Source organism: Garra rufa, chromosome 17 (genome assembly GCF_049309525.1).
Source record: "Garra rufa chromosome 17, GarRuf1.0, whole genome shotgun sequence".
Lineage (NCBI taxonomy): Eukaryota > Metazoa > Chordata > Actinopteri > Cypriniformes > Cyprinidae > Garra > Garra rufa.
The window spans coordinates 35135393-35156397 of NC_133377.1; the positions used below are offsets into that span (position 1 = coordinate 35135393).

Here is a 21005-nt window from a genome sequence, read left to right on the forward strand (position 1 = left end):
AACATTAAGATAAGCCAAAACCACAAAAATCAAGACATTTCTTATGTCAATTTACCCCATTTTTTTCTGTTTATAAGCTTAAAATCTTTTATAAAGTAGAAAAATATTTGTACATAAAAATATTGTATTATTTTATTATATACAAGTATTTGTACATGAAAAATACATAAATATCCTTAATTTTTGTTTTATTTTTTAAAAACATTTATTCTTTTTTATAGTGTGTGTGTATAGATAGATATTATGACAAGCATTAAAAAAGGCCAAAAACACACAAAATCAAGTCATATTATGTCAATTTCCCCCCATCTTTTTCTGTTTATAAGCTTAAAATATTTTATAAGGTAGAAAAAGTTATATTTATGTAATTATAAAATAATTATATATGTAATTACTGTAATTATATTTGAAGTTATAATTATTTAAATATATATATACTTATTTTTTTATATACTTTTATTCTTTGTTGTAAAAGGATAGATAGATAGATTTCACACACAAACATTTCTTATGTCACGTCACCCCATCTTTTTCTTTTCATAAGCTTAAAATCTTTTATCAGGTAGAAATCCGGTAAACCTTGAGTCAGAAATATTGAGAATCACTACAATAGATCATAAACAACCATTCTTGCCAGTTTTAGTTGATAACGCTGAATAAATCTTGAAGTATTATGTCTGCGTTTGTGAAATATAAGACTATGCAAGTGTCTCTAGATCTGTTTGTATTTCTTAACCTAATGAAACACAGAAAGAGAATGTGAAATTAAATATTTAGTCTTCACAGACTCGTGATGAGAGATGATCTACAGAGATGATAGAATGAACGTGTTGATCTTTATCTGCAGGGACTGTTTTTGTAGCCGTTTTGAGGTTTTGGCCAAATTACTGGATGACAAAGATATCCAGACGTCTTTGTGACACGATGTTGAGTCATACCAGAAAGAAAACGCAGGTGGTTTTCACTCGGTTTGTTCAGTAAATTTTAATTTAAACAATGAAGAATATATGTAATTTGCCATATTAGACATACAGTATACTGCATTTATTGAATTTATTGCGCTTTCATAGTCAGGCTAAGTGTCTTTTGTAAGAAATAACGTGCCACATATCAGTTCGCGTCTGTTTATGTCCTCAATATGAGCACTCTGTCCCAAGATCCTCTTTGATTTGGAATAGTGGAAGATGTTCCATCATTGATACGTTATCTCCAAGTCTCCTGGGATTGAAAGTGATGTGATCGTTTGCAGCCTTGTCAATACAGTCCACTTATTCGGATAGTCTTTGGTGAATAGCTTTACCTTAACTCCCTGTGGTCAACCATAAACATTTGGTGTAGCTTGACGTGTAAATGCACAGAAAACGTGGAAATGGATGAAGTCTGTGTCGGGATGTTCAGCTCTTGCACAATCAAGTCGCTGCAGTCTGGTCTTTTTCCAGTCATACATGTGGTTTTTCTCCAATAAAAACACTCCAGTCCAATGGCGATTTACAAATAATTAAATATGAATTGATATTTGCATATATACACCACAACATTGCGTTTTGCAGTCAACAGCTTTTGTACATTAGTGATGATGATATTTTGTAAATCCATTTGCGTCGTGGCTTAACTCCTCAGGGCTGATTTCCGCTCTCTGTCTTTGCTCTGAAATGAGAAAAAATAAAGATTAGTTATGAAAAATGTCAGGTTCAACCATTTTTTTTTTGTTCTTATTTTAAACAAGAACAATAATAATTTGATTATTTTAGTTAATTTATTTTCATTTCTTATTTTTATTATAAAAGCATTAAAATGTATTTAAATGTGTGACCTTGGACCACAAAACCAGTCATGAGTCAATAATCTGAAATCTGAATAAATAAGCTTTGCATAGATGTATGGTTTGTTAGGATAGGACAATATTTGGGTGCAAAAAAATCAAAATATTGAGAAAATCACTTGTAAGGTTGTCCAAATGAAATTAAGTTTTGAGATATTTACGGTAGGACATTTACAAAATATCTTCATGGAACATGATCTTAATATCCTAATGATTTTTGGCATAAAACAAAAATCGATCATTTTATCCCATACAATGCATTGTTGGCTATTGCTACAAATATACGTGTTCCTTACGACTGGTTTTGTGGTCCAGGGTCACACATTTGCATTATTTAAATAGCATTTTATTTACATTTTATTATTTATGTAACTTGTTTAAGAGATTCTTTTATCCAAAATTTTACAAAAACTTCATATTTATTGATTTTCAGTTCTCAGTTTTTCAGGAGTTGTTGACTCCTGAGGGTTCATGTCGCCCTTCTCCCTGCAGGCTGGTGGTTTGGCATTAACGCGCCTGCTGTTTTTCTCCTATCACCTTTCCATTTGCGGTAGCACGCACACACACCTGGCTCACATTTCCCAGTTTGCTTTGCTTAGAACGGGAGCAGATGGAATGCCATCGTTCCTGCGGCCCCCATCTGATGTAGGCGGAGTTTCTAGTCAAAACACTCAACCTTAACTGATGAAGTCAGACAGAATCCCATTTGAAAATAACTCTGACCCTCAACGTTTTCCTTTCTTTCTTTCCTTCTCACTCCTCTTTTCTCCCCCCCCCCCCAGCCCCTCCTTTAAGTTCAGTGCCACTTTAAAGTCACCAGCGCTCTGACTCCAGGGATCACTTACGGCCAAACTAATAGGATTTTGCCTACATTTGCTTTTCATATCCTGTCTAACACGCCGTAAAGAAATTATTATTGCTGGAGCTTACGTCCAAATGCCCAGATTGATCGTACGCTCCCCTCGGTCTGAAGTCCTTTATAAACACATTATTTCCAAGTACTTTGAGGCAGGAAACAAATCAAGGCAAATTCTCGAATATCTTTATATCAATAAATTGGTGTTCACCTCTTCAAGCGGCTGCTCTTAACCCAAATATTTGGCTTCACCTCAGGTTGACGTTTAACGTTGACAGCCTTCTAAAGATCACAATGAGACGGTGTGTGTGCACGCATGTGTTTAAACGTGTAACTCTAGCCTCTCGGTGGTGACAGGACGGGTTGATTATTGAAACCAGTCTTGTGTTTGAGCTAATCCCTATATATGAGTCTTGCACCCTTTGAATGTGCCATTTACACTCTTTTGATTGTTTTTATAGTGTTCGGGAGTATTTGCACAGACCTTTTCGCTGCTGCCCACAAGCGAAAACACTAGTTTCCCTTCGTTTATGGTTATGAAGCGTACCGCCCCACCTGTGGTAAAGGATGACCCAATTCCAGCCCGACTTCAATTCATGTGCCTTCACTTTCCAGAAGGTATTGAAGTATTCACATTTGGCGGTTTTATAAGATCTCGCTTTTGGCCAAATCTTTCAGGATACGTTCGAATGAAACGGCAGTTTACGGAGGGAAAAATGTTGGCTCTTTAATGTGCGCTGCTAACACTTCAAATAATTTCATATTGTGTCAAATGTTCGGGCTCCCGTTAGAGCGAAAGGCTCTAAACTCTTCCATATGCTCGTAATGAGAGAAGTCTCGATAATTATGCAGAAAATATGACCCACGTTAGTTTTTATTCAGTTGACGCCATAACTGTGAAGAAGACAATCTGGTTATGCAATCTACATCCTCACCTGCAAGAAACCAAATGTCCGCCACTAATGACAGAGGAAGATGGTGTCAAAACAACAAAATAGAGGGAATTTCTCGCTCTGTCATATTTGTGGTACAAACCATGTGGATTTAGTGATGAAGAAAATACTAGTTACTGTCCAAGATGAAAATAAATGCAGATAAAACCGCCAGATGCATCAAAAGCTGGAAAATGTTTAGGGTAAAATCGATCATTTTTATATAGACACAAATCTGTTTGAGTCCTGAGCGTCTTAGCAGACAAAAGTAGCAGTTTTCTGCCGCACGACTGTCTGCGTTTGATTTAAGCGTCCGTTTCGCTGGAGAATCTCGACGCAGCTGTCTGTTTTGTGTCAGCTTACAGACGCTTAACTTTGGCGAAAACCCGAGCATTTGAATTCAGTTATACCTCTACGTCTTTCCCCTGGTGTGTGTGTGTGTGTGTGTGTGTGTGTGTGTGTGTGTGTGTGTGTGTGTGTGTGTGTGTGTGTGTGTGTGTGTGTGTGTGTGTGTGTGTGTGTGTGTGTGTGTGTGTGTGTGTGTGTGTGTGTGTGTGTGTTCTTTATTTCGTCTTTCTCTTTCTTTAGAAACAATAAAGCCGCGCGTCTTGGCTGAGTGATACTTTCACGGCGTAATGAGCACTAAGTAGGGGTAAAAGAGACGAGTGCGGTTTTGGAGCACACAGACCCACTTCTGAAAGCGTACTACAAAGGCAAGGCCCGGTCTGTTTCAAATATCTGCCTGCCACTGGAATCCCGAAGACATGGGCGTAATTTTCGATCAGACTTATAAAGATCTATCATTTCGTTTTGTACGGATTAAGGTTATGGCCTGAAATGGGAGCGTTGGCCTTTGGCCTGTTGTTGTTCATGGCTTTGTGGTTTCTGGCTGGTTTCTATGTGATTTTCAACAACAGCTTTACCACAAACAGTTTAGCAAATAAAACCTTTAAGTTGCCTGTTAAAATTTATTTTATACATTTGCTTTAGTCTGAAATAGACGGTGTGGTGTGTACAATATTGAATGTCTCATGGATGCTCAATGAGTTGATAATTTATCTAGAGAGTAACAGTTGCCTGTGTAGCCAATTTAGCAACCTGACTACTTGAATTGGACACTTGGACTTTTAAAGCTCAGTTGTTTCGTTGCAAATAACGAATAAATAGCAGCTGATTACATCATTTTGGCTTATATAAATTGTTCAGGAAATGTCTTCCCTTTTTTCTACTCTGTGTTTTCCCTGCTACAAGATAAATCCATCGAAATCTCAACAATTTAATAGACTTAATGCTCTCGGCTTAAAGTGCAAAGACCGCCGTGTTCCTTTCAGAAATCTGTGAAAATCTCTTCTGAAAGATTTACGAAGGTCCGAGCAGGTTGCATGTCGTGCTTGACAAGGATATTAATTGGGCAACGAGGAAGCACCTAAGAACAACACAGGATGTGAGAGCGAAACGCTGAGGTTGGTGCATGGCTACTTGGGGGGAAATACCCAGCAGCAGATGTTCCCTAGATTCTCATGGCCTGATATATAGATCACGGACCATTTGCATTTGCATATTTATGCCTCCCAATTGCTAACTTGTCATAAATGGCCAAAACTAGGTTTGTTGTAATTCAGCCATTAGTTGCTGAGTACCCACGACTATCTTTTATTGTTTATTTCCTTCGCTACAGACTTTACTTTCAAAGATCCAGAAAAAGAACACGGCTTCTGGAAGCACTTCAGGTTTTTGAGGATTAAACGCGCGTTGCGGTGGTGAGATACCCTGACCAAAAATGCTCTTGTGTCATGGCGGAGTGTAATTGTCTCGAGCGTATGTTATATTTCAACCTCTGACAGTTCTTCGCCACGCAAGTTTAAATTACAGTTTTCCCCCCTGTTTTTGGTTTGGTGTCATTGTATTCCTCACAGCCAGAGCGTGATTTACGGTTTTATTTTTAATGTGCTGCGGTGTTGGCTCCACGGGCCAAGGTCAGCGCAGTCACGCTCGCCGGGGGAAGAGATGGATGATGTGTTTGTATATTACCTGACAGACTCTTTGTTGATTGGATATTTTCCGTCGGGCTACATTTAATCCGATCTTTCACTGCATCTGTCTATGAGGTCATGGTAGCAGCGCTCTCTGTAACAGAGATATCGCCCTTGATGGAAAAGGACATGTGGATGAAGTCATAACTCAGCTTCAGAGCACCGAGGACGGCTTTCAGTGACAAACGTTATCTCGGGGAGGCTGAGACTTACAACACACATTCACTAAAAGACATAGTTGGCCGGTGTAGAAACCACTAGTTGATTATGCCTCGGAAAGCATGTGCAAAATGATGCCTTATCAGCTTTCTGTTGAAGTTAGGTTAGCTTTGTTGTGGCTAGAATTAAAAGAAATACTTTGTAGAAAGGAAAACAAACCAATGCAACTACTTGTTTGATAGACACTCGACAAATAAACAAAAGCGCTCTACAAGTTTATTTTGAAAATGTTCAATGCAACCCAACTGTATCCTGACTAACTCAGTGCCCTCAGTGACCTTACTAGCAGAGAATGATTCAGACCCTCGCTTTTATCCCTCCCCAAAGCTCAGCTGTATTTCTGCCTTGTTTGTGGACGTGAACACGTCCAGATCATTGCACAACCCTAACGGAGAACACCTGCATGCGTCTCACTCACCAGTTTCCTCTGGTTGCTGAGGCAAAATGTGCAGATCTGTTTGGGCTGCGAGTTCTCCGAGTCCCGGTTTGGTGATCCATGGTGGTGGTAGTAGTTTGAAGTGGAAGGCCCTCCGCTGTGGCACGGCTGTCCGTCCCCACAAGCTTCACCCACGAGGAGGACGTTTCCCAAGTGGGAGATGTAACTGGACGCCAACCGCAAGGTCTCGATCTTGGACAGCTTCCGGTCGGCGGGCTCCGTTGGGATGAGAGTCCTCAACGCGGTGAAGGCTGTGTTGACGCTGTTGGTGCGGTCCCGCTCCCGTGCGTTGGCTGCGTTGCGTTGACGACCCTCTATCACGGGTCCGATTGTCCCGGTGGTGTCGGGTGGCATCGCTATTAGCCGTGCACCACCTCCTACACCAGGTTTCCGCTTCCTTCCAACTTTAAGCTCGTATCCCGACCCGTCCAAGCGAAATGAGCGATCGTCCGATCCTGAGCTCTCGCTGCCGTTTTCATCGTCCTCCGACATCATTGAGATCTCCGAATACAGGTATCGGCTGGGAGCCGGTCGTACCATCGCGAAAGACATCGCTGAAAACTCTCCACACGTAACTCAAACGTTGCTTGTAAGACTCTAGAGTTTGTAATGCATGGATCTCTCCAGTCCTGCACTTGTTTCCTCTAGTAGAAGTTGCGCTCTGGTATTACATTGCTTTGCCACGACAGACTTTTTAAAATTAGTTTTGCTGACTTGGAGAATCTATCCTGAAGGGTTAAAGTTGTTTGTCCTCACTCACATCCCATCCGAGCTGAAATCCACGTCTTGCTTCCTCAAACACACGCACATGCACACTCCTTCTCCGGCTGTCTGTCCCTGTGCAGCACTGGCTCTCCCCCCTGAGCAGAGACCCACGTGTGGTTTCACTGAGTGTTTCAGTATGGTTGTGCTTTATAGGTTGTGGGAGTGTCTGGTATGATTCCTCCCTCTCGCACTCCCTCGCTCTCTCGCACTCTCTCTCTTTCCCTCTGTCCATCCCTCTCTTTTACTGCTTATGCAAATATCCCAGCTGGCGGCTCAGGCAGGGAGCAAAGTGGTTCTATACAGCTATCAACTTCAGCTTTTTTAACTCCCAGTTAATAATGGCCTTTCTTTTTTTTTCCTTCTTGCTTGCTTTTAGTGGTTTGAAATGGTTCTTTCTTGCATTCTTGCTTTCATACTCATTTGCTTGCTTTATATCTGACAACTGTCCTTTTTCTGTCATATTTTCCCTCTGCTTGCTTTCCTTCCTTCCTTCTTCCCTTCATTCCTTCCTTCCTTCCTTTCTTACTGATATTAAATCATTACCTTTTCTTCCTTTTCTTTCCTTCCTTCCTTCCTTCCTTCCTTCCTTCCTACATTCCTTCCTTCCTTTCTTACTGATTTTAAATCATTACCCTTTCTTTCTTTTTTTCTTTCTTTCTTTCTTACTTTCTTACTTTTCCTTCCTTCCCTTCTTTCTACATCCCTCTTTTCCTTTCTTACTGATTTTAACTAATTACCTTTTTTCTTCCTTCCTACCATTCTTTCTGTCTTTGTTTGTTTCTTTCATTCCTTCTTTCTTTCTTTTCCTTCCTTCCTTCCTTCCTTCCTTCCATCCTTTAAATCATTATTACCTTCTTTCTTTCTTTCTTTCTTTCTTTTTCTTCCTTGCTTCCTTCCTTTGTTCCTTCCATCCTTCATTACTGATTTTAAATTATTACCTTTTCTTTCTTTCTTTCTTTCTTTTTCTTTCTTCCTTCCTTCCTTCCATCCTTCATTACTGATTTTAAATCATTATTACTCTTTCTTTCTTTTTCTTTTCTTTCCTTGCTTCCTTTCTTTCTTTCTTCGTTCCTTCCATCCTTCATTACTGATTTTAAATTATTACCTTTTCTTTTTTCTTTCTTTCTTTCTTTCTTTCTTGCTTTCTTCTTCCTTCGTTCCTTCATTACTGATTTTAAATTATTACCTTTTCTTTCTTTCTGTTTCTTTCTTTCTGTCTTTCCATCTTTCTTTCCGTCTTTCTTTCCTTCCTTCCTTCCATCCTACCTTTCTTCCTTCCTACATTCCTTCCTTCCTTTCTTATATTAAATCATTACCCTTTCTTTCTTTCTTTCTTTCTTCATTACTGATTTTAAATCATTATTACTTTTTCTTGCTTCCATCCTTCCTTCCTTCCTTCCTTACTGATGATTAATCATTATTACCATTTTTTTCCTTTCCTTCCTTCCTCCTTTCTTCTTTTACTAAATGTATATAATTGTTACTTGCTCTTTTGGTCTCATTCATATTCTTTTCCGTCTTTCTTTATTTCCATTCTTCTTTCCATTCATTCTTTCCTCTCTTCCTTCCCTTACTTGTTTAAAATAATTCCTATGTTCTTGTCTTCATTCTTGCCACCTTGTTTGCCCCTCTATCTTTATTTTCCCGCCGCCTCTTTCGTCCACCCGTCATTTACAGTTATACTGCATCTGAGAGACTTTCACACTCCAGGGCTTCAACTGGAGATCTGTAAAGTTTGGGTCATTCTTTCACCCATTCTGCCCTCCTCCCCCTAATCTCTGTAACCATCACCTTACCTCAGTGGTGGTTTTACAGTGACCCATGTGTCAGAGTCAAACCTTCTCAGACCCGGTCTTTTGCGTTGAGTCTGCTCTCCTGTGGTTTTTCTTCCGTTTGCTGAGTCAGTGACTGTCCGGTAGCTTGATGAACTATGTTGTCCTTGAAGATGAGTGGGTTGTCTTACATTTTAGAGCATTGTCTGGCTGGACCGGTTTAGTCACGGGAGGGAAATAGCAACATAACATCATCCACCGGGGCCATAACTCAGATCGTAGCACCTGTTCATCTCTTAGTCATTACCACCAATCACCATCTTGTGATGAAATAAAGATAAATCCTCTGAGAAACTTTTTTGGTCATGTTGTGTTTTTGGAACTTTTTTGAATAATCTTGAGGAAAGTTATATGGTCTTGCTTAGCTTAACTATAGAAGTTTGAAAAGGTTGTCTGAACTTATTACATGTTCTGTCACGCTTTTGTAACATTATAGCTGTAAGTCATTAAAAATATTGTTCCCAAAACATATCAACTTGACTTTACCATCCTTTTTTTGAGGGGAAATTGCAGGACAACAGCATGTATAGTTCTCTAAGTTCAGGTCTTTTCTCATCCTAATGTCTTCTTTCTGTTCTAAAAAAGTGGCTGAAGTAAAAAAAAAATAAAAAATACGTTTCCATACAACGCAACCATTTGATGGATTATAAGTGTACTCCTTGATGTCATTATAATTTCAACTCCTATTTACCCTCTGGAAAATATGAAGATATGAATGGTGGCTTGTCATTTTTCCCCCTTCATTTTCTCTAGATTTCATATTTTTGACATTAGCTCAAGACTAGTCTGGCGGCGTAACGATGTGGTTTTCGTACCATTTCTCTACAAATGGCGGCTTGAGATGGAGATGATGAAAAAGACGTTTTGAGGACGTGGTAAATCCATATTAATGTCGTCTCATGTTTAGTCTCTTTGAACCGCAACCTCATTAATAAGCGATGCGAGTTAAAGACCAGACGGGATATCTGATTTCCGGCGTTTGCTCGTGGTCAAAACCACAGGAGAGGCGGATCCTCTTGAATGCTCGCTTCCGTACTTATTGGTTTCACTTGTTGGACTTTTTAATTTGTTATTTATTGTTAATAGTAGTGATATGTACTTTTCAAGCTAGACTATACAGTCTTTTCCTTTTTAAGAGCAATTTATTCATTCATTCGTTCCCTGTACGGTCATTTGAAACCCATCCTCTTGAAGAACAGGAACGTAACACTTAACACCTGAAACTTGCTTTCTCCTCAAATTTAAGATGGAAAACGTTCCCAGTCTGTTGAAGCACGAAGCCTTTGTGTTTCATGTTTTCATTAATGAAAATGGTTTTGTTAATGGCTGCTGCGAGTGAAGAGATTTATATTCCTCTGAGTGGGAGAGCACTCTTTAATTTTATTCTTGTAAAGGGGATTTTTGACCTGGTTTAACTAGCAGCAGTAAATCACTAGTTGAGTTTTTAACACAATTGTATTGAAATAATGCTTTCCGCATGTCGAAACGTGTACGATCATCCTGTTCCGAATGGACTTTTCCTCCTCTTTTCTCTTTTTTAGGGCAATTGGAATAAAACCTTAAAGATGTCTTTTTTTCTTCTTGAAACCAATTTTGAAGTTAAATGGCTTTACCAGTCACTAGTCAGACATATTCGCTCCCCAGACTAAAGAGTATCAGTTGCACGTCTGCAAAGATGCGTCTTCATGAAGAGGCAAGCAACCGCTTCACTATGAAAGCGTCACTGTTTTGAAGTCTCAGATATTGTTGTGTGAATCATTCTTTTGAATCGGTTTATTTCGTTCGAACAGATTTGCATGGTGTTTGTAAATCACTTGACTAAGAAATTGGTTTAGGAGTCAAACCGTGAGGTGAGTGAAATATTGAAAACATAACACAATACAACTATATGAAAATGCAGTAATGTTGGCTCTTCTGAACGTATGTGACTCTGGACCACAAAACCAGACTTTACTAGCACGGTTCTATTTGTAGCAATAGCCAACAGTACATTGTGTAAGTTAAAAAAAAATATTTTATGCCAAAAATCATTAGGTTATTAAGTAAACATCATGTTCCATGAAGATAGTATGTAAGTTTCCTACTGTAAATACATCAAACTTTATTTCTGATAAGTAATATACATTGCTAAAAACTTCATTTGGACAACTATAAAGGCTATATATATAGTCGTGGCCAAAAGTTTTGAGAATTAAATAAATATTGGAAATTGGAAAAGTTGCTGCTTAAGTTTTTATAATAGCAGTTTGCATATACTCCAGAATGTTATGAAGAGTGATCAGATGAATTGCATAGTCCTTCTTTGCCATGAAAATGCATTTCATTGCTGTCATTAAAGGACCTGCTGAGATCATTTCAGTAATCGTCTTGTTAACTCAGGTGAGAATGTTGATGAGCACAAGGCTGGAGATCATTATGTCAGGCTGATTGGGTTAGAATGGCAGACTTGACATGTTAAAAGGAGGGTGATGCTTGAAATCATTGTTCTTCCATTGTTAACCATGGTGACCTGCAAAGAAACGCGTGCAGCCATCATTGCGTTGCATAAAAATGGCTTCACAGGCAAGGATATTGTGGCTACTAAGATTGCACCTAAATCAACAATTTATAGGATCATCAAGAACTTCAAGGAAAGAGGTTCAATTCTTGTTAAGAAGGCTTCAGGGCGTCCAAGAAAGTCCAGCAAGCGCCAGGATCGTCTCCTAAAGAGGATTCAGCTGCGGGATCGGAGTGCCACCAGTGCAGAGCTTGCTCAGGAATGGCAGCAGGCAGGTGTGAGCGCATCTGCACGCACAGTGAGGCCAAGACTTTTGGAAGATGGCCTGGTGTCAAGAAGGGCAGCAAAGAAGCCACTTCTCTCCAAAAAAACATCAGGGACAGATTGATCTTCTGCAAAAAGTATGGCGAATGGACTGCTGAGGACTGGGGCAAAGTCATATTCTCAGATGAAGCCTCTTTCCGATTGTTTGGGGCATCTGGAAAAAGTCCGGAGAAGAAAAGGTGAGTGCTACAATCAGTCCTGTGTCATGCCAACAGTAAAGCATCCTGAGACCATTCATGTGTGGGGTTGCTTCTCATCCAAGGGAGTGGGCTCACTCACAATTTTGCCCAAAAACACAGCCATGAATAAAGAATGGTACCAAAACACCCTCCAACAGCAACTTCTTCCAACGATCCAACAACAGTTTGGTGAAGAACAATGCATTTTCCAGCACGATGGAGCACCGTGCCATAAGGCAAAAGTGATAACTAAGTGACTCGGGGACCAAAACGTTGAAATTTTGGGTCCATGGCCTGGAAACTCCCCAGATCTTAATCCCATTGAGAACTTGTGGTCAATCCTCAAGAGGCGGGTGGACAAACATAAACCCACTAATTCTGACAAACTCCAAGAAGTGATTATGAAAGTATGGGTTGCTATCAGTCAGGATTTGGCCCAGAAGTTGATTGAGAGCATGCCCAGTCGAATTGCAGAGGTCCTGAAAAAGAAGGGCCAACACTGCAAATACTGACTCTTTGCATAAATGTCATGCAATTGTCGATAAAAGCCTTTGAAACGTATGAAGTGCTTGTAATTATATTTCAGTACATCACGGAAACAACTGAAACAAAGATCTAACAGCAGTATAGCAGCAAACTTTGTGAAAACTAATATTTGTGTCATTCTCAAAACTTTTGGCCACGAGTGTGTGTGTGTGTGTGTGTGTGTGTGTGTGTGTGTGTGTGTGTGTGTGTGTGTGTGTGTGTGTGTGTGTGTGTGTGTGTGTGTGTGTGTGTGTGTGTGTTTTTTTTTTTTTTGCACCCTCAGACTCCTGATTTTCAAATAGTTGTATCTCAGCCAAATATTGTCCTATCCTAACAAACAATACACCAATGGAAAGCTTATTTATTCAGATTTCAAATGTATATAAATTTCAATTTCAAATAATTGACCTTATGACTAGTTTTGTTGTCCAGGATCACATGGGTGGTGAGTTGAATCGTTGAGTATAATTTAAAATCAACCATCAAAATAAAAAGATTCACTAAAATCCCAGTGCTACTTTTTTTAGGTTCTTATGTTATAAAGCATTTTTTGATATATTGATACATTATGATACATTTCCACAATTTTATATTTATATTTTTAGATCCTTACAGTATTGTTTAAAAGTTTCGATAAGATTTATAAAAAAAAAAAGTTTTTAAAATAAGCTTCTTATGCTTACCAAAGCTACATTTATTTGATTAGAAATACAGTAAAATCAAGAATAATGCAAAATATTATTAAAAATTTAAAATCCTGTTTTCTTTTTGAGTATGTTTTAAAATGTAATATATTTCTATGATGCAAAGCTGAATTTTCAGCATCATTACTCCAGTTTTCAACGTCACATGATCCTTCAGAAGTTATTGTAATATGCTGGCTTGCTGCTCAAGAAACATTTTTTTTTTTAAATTAATACCAGTGTTAAAAATGGTTGAGTTGCTTAATATTTTAAATTTTGACATTATAAATGTATTATAAATTTTTACTTTTTGTTTGTTTGTTTTACATTTTTCAAGATAATTTGATACTGGAAATCTTCTGCAACATTACAAACATCTTTAGTGTCACTTTTGATCAATTAAAATTGATCTTTGCTAATTAAAAGTATTAATTTATTTAAAAAAAAAACAACTGACCCCAAACTTTTGACCAGTTGTATATATTAACTTTTTGATTTATGCATTAATATTTAACTGTTCATATTATTTAAGAAAAAAAAAAACAAGGCAAACCACATTATTATACAATACATTATTAAACATTATTATTTATAGATTTTTTCCCCAATTTATTGCAAAATATTGAACCATGACTCATCATATCATGAGGTTGCTTTGCAATACCTTGACCTTGAAGGGATGATATTTAATTAAACTCTTCTTAACTTAAAAGTTCATAAAACTGTGTACTAAAATAATGAGATGTTCTTTTGTCATATTGATTGATTTAGGGACTTGTTTTTCTTGACAGTCTTTTAAAAGACACGTTTGTGCTCTGCACCTGTTGGCAAGCTTTTTAGCCTTATATTTAGTAGAAAAGTAAGTGCATTTGTCACTGCACACAGTAGAGAAAGATGCTCATTTGATGAAGCATTTATGTCTTTTAGTGTCACAGACACGACCGCAATGACACGGCGATATTTCTTTCCAGACCCCAGCTGTGACCTTTCAGTCATTAAAGCGAGAGCTCACTGCGGCAGTCCGTATATCCCGGGACGAGTCATTACAGCAACCGGGTCATAACGTGACGACATTCATTAGGGTCGAGCGAGACCACAGCAGAGATGGAATGTCTCGCTACCTCATAAAGATCGACCTCTGGGGTAACGAATGACAACGCTCGTTATCTCGCCGTTGGGCCGCTTAAACGGAGAAACGGCATCCCATCTGACTGCCATTAGCTCCCACTGACCTCCTCCGGAGCTCTGCGACATCTAATCCAGCAGAAAAAACGCTTTCTGGGCTCCAATCCTCTCAAGCCGCAGGGTTTTCGGTGTTTGGTTAAACACCCGGGGTGCAGCGTACTGCGATCGGCTGCTTGGTTCCATAAGCTAGTGGGTGGATTTGTCTGGATGGGTCCAAAAGAGCGCCTGTATCGCTTTCAGAAAGGCACAGACCGCTTAATCTAAGCCAGACGTGATCCGGCTCGCACACACGCATGCGGGACCTGCTGAGGTCACTCTGGACGATAACTTCAGTTAATTTATTCAGAAGAGAAGGCGGAGTCATATGAAGAGAACAAATAAAAGCAATTAGACTGGCGGAGGCCTTTGTTCTCATTGCTCTTATTGTGACTTTTCCGTTGTTAAAGCGCTCCTGTTCTTTTTTATGACGTGTTTTCTCTCGGGTGCATTTACAGTGCGTAAAGCATATAAACAGGCCAAAACTACAGAGGCTCTGAGTTGGTTTCTTCCATTGTAATATGAAGGCCGGAAGACCTAATTGAGAGCAGTCCATCCACACGTGCATTTTACACACGTCCACCGACTCTTGTTTTAACATTTGTTCTGGATTGAGCTACTTTTTTGCCTGCCTGCTGTTGGACACTTTTGTTTAATTTTAGGGGTTACTGTATGGCTAGGAACTATAAGAAAAGTTTCTTCTGTCGTGTTGAATCATTAGGGATTGATATGTACGGTCTTTTAAAAAAACTTTAAAAGACATTTTTGCATTGAGACTGGATGGAAAGAATAAAATCAATGAGGTTTGGCTTTGGAGCTCATTTTAATTCTGCATTTGACCCATTTTTGAATGAAAAGCGATAGGGCGGGACTTGATTTTGTGCATTAGGAATTGATTAAATGGTTGAAAAGTGGCCATTATATTGTCTGAGGCAACAGGGTTGCTAAAACAATAAAATATATAGTGCATTTTACACTAGCAGTCAAAAGTTTTTGAACAGTAAGAGTTTTAATGTTTTTTAAAGAAGTCTCTTCTGCTCACCAAGCCTGCATTTATTTGATCCAAAACGCAGCAAAAGCAGTAATATTGTGAAATATTTTTAATATTTAAAATAACTGCTTTCTATTTGAATATATTTTAAAATGTAATTTATTCCTGTGATTTTTAGAGCTACATTTTCAGCATCATTATTCCAGTCTTGAGTGTTTCATGATCCTTCAGAAAGCCAAGAAATTATAGAAATGAATGCTTTTTTTTTTTTTAGCAAGGATGCTTTAAATTGATCAAAAGTGATGATACAGACATTTAATGTTACAAAAGATTTCTATTGCAGATAAAAGCTGTTCTTCTGAACTTTCTATTCATTAAAGAAACCTGAAAAAAACTCTACTCTGCTGTTTTCAACATAATAATAAATGTTTTTTGAGCAGCAAGTCGGAATATTAATATTATTTCTAAAGGATCATGTGACTGGAGTAATGATGCTAAAAATTCAGCTTTGAAACCACAGGAATAAATTACATTTTAAAATATATTCAAATAGAAAACAGTTTTATTTATTATTTTATTTTAAATAGTAAAAATATTTCTAAATTGTACTGTTTTTGCTGTACTTTAGATCAACTAAATGCAGGCTTGGTGAGCAGAAGAGACTTAAAAAACATGTTAAAAAACAAAAAAAAAACTCACTTTTAAAACTTTTGCCTGGTAGTGTATCTATTATGAATTTAACCAAGTATAATTCATTTTTAAAACTTTTTTTTTAGTTCATTTTTCATTTGAATAACTGTTTGTACTTAATCACTTGTTCCACATCTTTTTCTGTCGTTATTTTCTCGAGTGTTTGCTTTTATTGACGATTTAATATGTTTTTTTTACAAGTCAAAATGAAGTGAGCAGCAAATGTGAAAAGTGCTGCGTTTTGGAGAGCTCTTTGGGTCCCGCTCAGTTTCTCATATTCCTTACGCAGGATACTTTGGTTTGGGTATTATTCCGTGATCATTTTCCAATTTCGATTTTTCCAGCGAGCTGTTAGCGGTGGATGTTAGCGGCATCTTAATGGGCTGCGCGCAGCTGCCACTCACCCACATTCGCGCGCACGGGGATGCGGTGCGCTAACACGTCTGCACGCATTCCTGCTGCAGACGCATGGCCCTGTTTGGATGGACCTCATGGAAAGTGTGGATGTGGCAGTGTTCCACTGCGGAGTTTGAGTTTACTGGGATTATAAATGATCCCATTAGAGGGAAATGCAAACCTGCATTTGTGGGGAGGAGACGCAGGCTGCTCCGTCTGCAAATGGCTTGTCGCTCAGTGGCCCGTGCCGAGCGGGTAAGCCGTGGAACCGCTTCCATAAATCCCGTCTTAAGCAGTTCTCCTGCCCCGGTGCCCATCGAGAACCAGCGTCTCCTCGCGTTAAACGCCCTCCGTCAAATCAGCACTGCTGCTGGAAAATATTCCGTGCCAGCTTGAATTCATAAATCAAGTTACCTAATGCACCTAAACGCATTATTGAATTTGAAATGGCCACGTTTTTCAATTTCAAGCTAGATTTCATAAATTGCCCCTGGAGAACTTTACAGATTAATTGATGTTTTAAATGCACTGGTTTTGAGAGGGTGAGTCATCACTTCTTAAAACAAACAGCAGAAATGTTCAGGTGTTTTACCACCAAGACCCTGCTGGTTCTGTACACAGCAGCCATAAAATGCCTTTTGCAACATTTCTGTTTATTTGCGGTCCCTAAGTATTGTATCTCCCACACGCTTACTGAAATCTTTACAGGTTAAAGAGAGAGTTTACCCAAAAATTTAAATTCTGTCATTAATTACTCACCTTCATGTTGTTCCAAACCTGTAAGACCTTCGTTCATCTTCGGAACACAAATTAAGATATTTTTGATAAAATCCGAGAGCTTTCTGACCCTGCATAGACAGCAATTGAAGACTGACAAAGAAAATAGGAAATTGTTGAACAAAAAGCGCACGAAAATATTTTTCGTAGCCTTAATAAAATTATGGTTGAACCACTGATGTCACATGGACTATTTTAACGTTTCAGTTGCATTGCTGTCTATGTAGGGTCAGAAAGCTCTCGGATTTTTATCAAAAATATCATAATTTGTGTTCCGAAGATGGAACGACATGAGGGTGAGTAATTACTGACAGAATTTTTATTTTTGAGTGAACTAGCTCGTTAAACCTTTAAGACAGTTCACCCAGGTATAGCTGGTAACCAGACTGTTAACGGAAGCTTTTGACTTCCATAACATTCAAACAAATACTATGAAAGTCAGTGGCTACCATCAACTGTTTTGTTATCAACATTCTTTAAAATATCTTCTTTTGTGTTCAACAGAAGAAAAAAACTTGGAACAAGTAAATGACAACAATTTAAAATTGCGGGTGAACTATCTCTTTTAATATCTCAAAATGCGCCAGTATGATCATGTCGAACTTCGCTATTCGATATTTGTTTAGGAGTAAAAATAAGTCTGCAATACCTGAGTAGGGGTATACTGTTAGCGAACATCCCAGTGCCACCTATTTAGATGAATATGTAAATATTTTCTACGTACTTTCCTATCAATATCAAAATAAACATACAACTGAAATGTCAGCAGTGAGAAAATACCAGCTAATAAAGCATCCGATAATGCAGACATGGGTATTTTTGTACCAGCTCTGCAATTCACACTTCAGTTACATCACATCACATCATAGTTAGACTGCTTTTAAAGCAAGCAGCTTTATGGTTTTAAATATGAAAAACAGTGTCACTGTCATTTTCAATTAGAATTACAACTTCAGTTTCTACTATAAAGCAGCGGTCCGGTGTGTTCATGTCTTGCGTATGATCATTCTTTTCCACTTTTTAAAGAGTAATATTTTGAGAACAAATCAGAATTATGAAAATCAAGTTGTAGCATTATAAAACTAACATTTTAAAGAGATAAAAAATTCTGTCATTAGTTACTCACCCTCATGTCTTTCCAAACCTTTAAGTCCTTTGTTCATCTACAGAACACAAATTAACCCTCTGGGGTTTGAGGGTGTTTTGGGGTCCTGAGGAAGTTTTGACATGCCCTGACATTTGTGCTTTTTTCAGTATCTTAGAAACATATCAGTTGCTTAAGTCTGATTACATTGTAATCAGCACAAATTGGGCTACAACAATATGTAAGCAACATGAATGTATGTACATGTTTGTGTTTTTGAGAAAATAGCGTTTATGCGTGGTTTGTGAAAACCAACATTTTTTTAAGTCACTGAAATAAGGCCATGAAACACATACAGAACATTTGTTCACAAGACTTTTAAGAACTGGATGTGGTAGGCTAGAGTGTTTTCTACAAAATTTTCTAAGACATGTTTTGTGATCGATAGGGAGTATGCGAAGGAGTGGCAATGACCCATGAATATTTAGAAATTCACACCTGAGAGACAGATTTTTTAGTTTTGGGTGAACTATCCATAGTTCAGTTCAGTTGACAGTAGCTATTGACTTTCATAGTGAAAATACAAATTACAATATTGAAGTCAATGGCTACTGACAACTGTTAGTTTGTCAACGTTCTTTAAAATATCATCTTTTGTGTTCAACAGAAGAAAAAACTTATGCTGTTGTAATTTGTGTGTTTTGTTTTTATTTTCCAGTAACTTCCCAGACTTACACAAAAGCTATATTGTCATCGTTCCATTTTGAGGATTTATAATGTCTTTCTGAACACTAGTCTTACTCTAGTTCTGATTTGGAGTTCTTTCCAAACTCTAGACTTTTTTTCTAGTCTAATTTCAGTCTAGTTCACCATTTTAGTTTCCAGATACTAATAATACACTTTTGAAAATAAAGGTGTTTTTACAGTGATGCCATAGAAGAACCATTTTTTATTTTTTGCAGAGCTGATTTTGACAAGGTACTGTAAAAGGGTGGGTTTTTTACACTACTAATGATAATTTTTAACCAAAGTATATTATAGACTTTTCATTAAGACCCTAAAGAATCCTATGAACTTGTGGACAATGGGTATCCGATGACCCCTTTAAGCTTGAAAACCAAATCCGCCATTGTTTCTTTAATATTCACAACATTTTGCCATTTTGGTCTTAGTCTAGACCCTGATGGCACTAAAATGCTGCTGTACAAGTCATTTTTTAAAAATAAAAATTTTAACCAATCTAAATCTGGTAACTTCCTAGACCCACACGAAAGCCGCACTGTCATGTGTTGCTGCTTTTCCTTTTTGGGAATGTTTCTGTCAGCGTTGGTGGTCAGTCAGTCTCTTAGTAAAAACAAGGCTCTCGTCGTCCCTCAGGACTTGGACTGCCATCCATCTGACAGACGTACAGGTGCTGTATCGCCCACCCCTGCTCCCATACGCCGAGATCGGCCTGGTCAACCAGACACATCCATAAACGTCTGAAATATCAAACACACTTTCCTAATAGACCCTCTCTGCTTGTACAGGGACCAGGGACTCCGACCGCAAGCCCTGCAGTTGATACGCCACATCCGTAACCCTTCCTTCAGCTGTTTAAGGCATTATCAGAGTCCAGGGCTAATATCTCTGCTTTTAATAACCGTCCCTTTTAGGTGGTTGTTTGCTTTCACTAACTGTCATGGGAAAACTTGGCTGCCACCGTATCAGTCATTTGGAAATCATCGCTGCGCTGCACATGTGCTGTTTGTTTGGTATCTGTTGACAGGAACATCTTTGGATGTCGACATCACGATTAGACACTCGGCCCGTCTGAGCGGCAGTGTAGATACGTTGAATGAAAGCGAAGAAGTGGTTTGCAAAATAAAGCAGATGGACTGGTCTTGATCTGTCTGCTCGTGGGCGACCAAGTGTGCTCATCCAGCGGGGTCTGACCGCAGCGCATTCCCTGCTGTGGAGGACACTCATGCTGCGCAAACGGAGTAAGGTTGGGTGTACTCGTTTATTGGTTGCTTGATTTGACCAATCAGTTTATTTATTTACTTAGTCTTGTATTTATTTATGTTCTTCAGTACATTAGTTTTATTCGGTTTATTCCTTTTTTATTTATTCATTTACTTTATTTATTTTAGTAAATTTATTTAATTTATTTATTCCTTCATATATTAAGTCATTTACATTAGTCTTTTATATAGTTTTATTTATAGATTTATTTTGAGCATGTCCTTTTTCTTTTATTCATTTATTTACTTTTTTCTTTCATCCATATTTTATTATTTTGTAGATTTTTAGTGATTTTTATTTGTCATTCACTCCTTTTCTGCCTGTTTACTTTATTTTATGATTTTGTAGATTTTCATTTCTTATTATTTTTTTCACTTCCTTTCTACTTATTTTTAATTTATTTTATTCTCTTGTAGATTTTATTCAGTTGTTTTTATAAGTAGTTTATTTATTTTCTTCTACTTTTTAATTTATTAAATTTTTTGTAGATTTTTAGGTATTTTTATTTGTATTTTACTTTTCTACTTTTTTTTTTAATAATTTGTATTTCATTTCTTTTCTACTTTTTTATTTTATTTTGTGCAATTTGTATTTGACTTATTTTCAACTTTTAATTTTGTTCATTTATTTTTTGTATTTTATTTTATTATTTTATTTCATTCAGTTATTTTTATAATTTGCATTTTACTTTTCTACTTTTTGTTGTATTCTTTTGTAGATTTTTAGTTATTTGTCAAAT

The 21005-nt window shown here is 37.8% G+C and overlaps 2 protein-coding genes across 2 annotated transcripts in view; one reads left to right on the plus strand and one right to left on the minus strand.

The window, feature by feature from the left end:
* The window catches only part of bop1 (BOP1 ribosomal biogenesis factor), a 94797-nt gene that overhangs the window by 31671 nt on the left and 42121 nt on the right, over nucleotides 1-21005 (plus strand). The gene's annotated exons all lie outside the window — the stretch shown is intronic.
* Nucleotides 974-7175, minus strand: scxa (scleraxis bHLH transcription factor a). The gene is made up of 2 exons (XM_073822249.1): nucleotides 6281-7175; nucleotides 974-1647 (listed from the first exon to the last, which is right to left on the minus strand). The coding sequence occupies exons 1-2, from the start codon at nucleotides 6848-6850 to the stop codon at nucleotides 1609-1611; spliced, it is 609 nt and encodes a 202-aa protein (XP_073678350.1). The 5' UTR covers nucleotides 6851-7175; the 3' UTR covers nucleotides 974-1608.

Bases quoted from the DNA above. Each gene is read 5' to 3' on its own strand.
- scxa (XM_073822249.1), bottom strand. From the start codon at position 6,850: ATGTCTTTCGCGATGGTACGACCGGCTCCCAGCCGATACCTGTATTCG. The intron at 1,648-6,280 runs GTGAGTGAGACG...TTCTCATTTCAG, and splicing joins TCAGCAACCAGAGGAAACTG to AGCAAAGACAGAGAGCGGAA.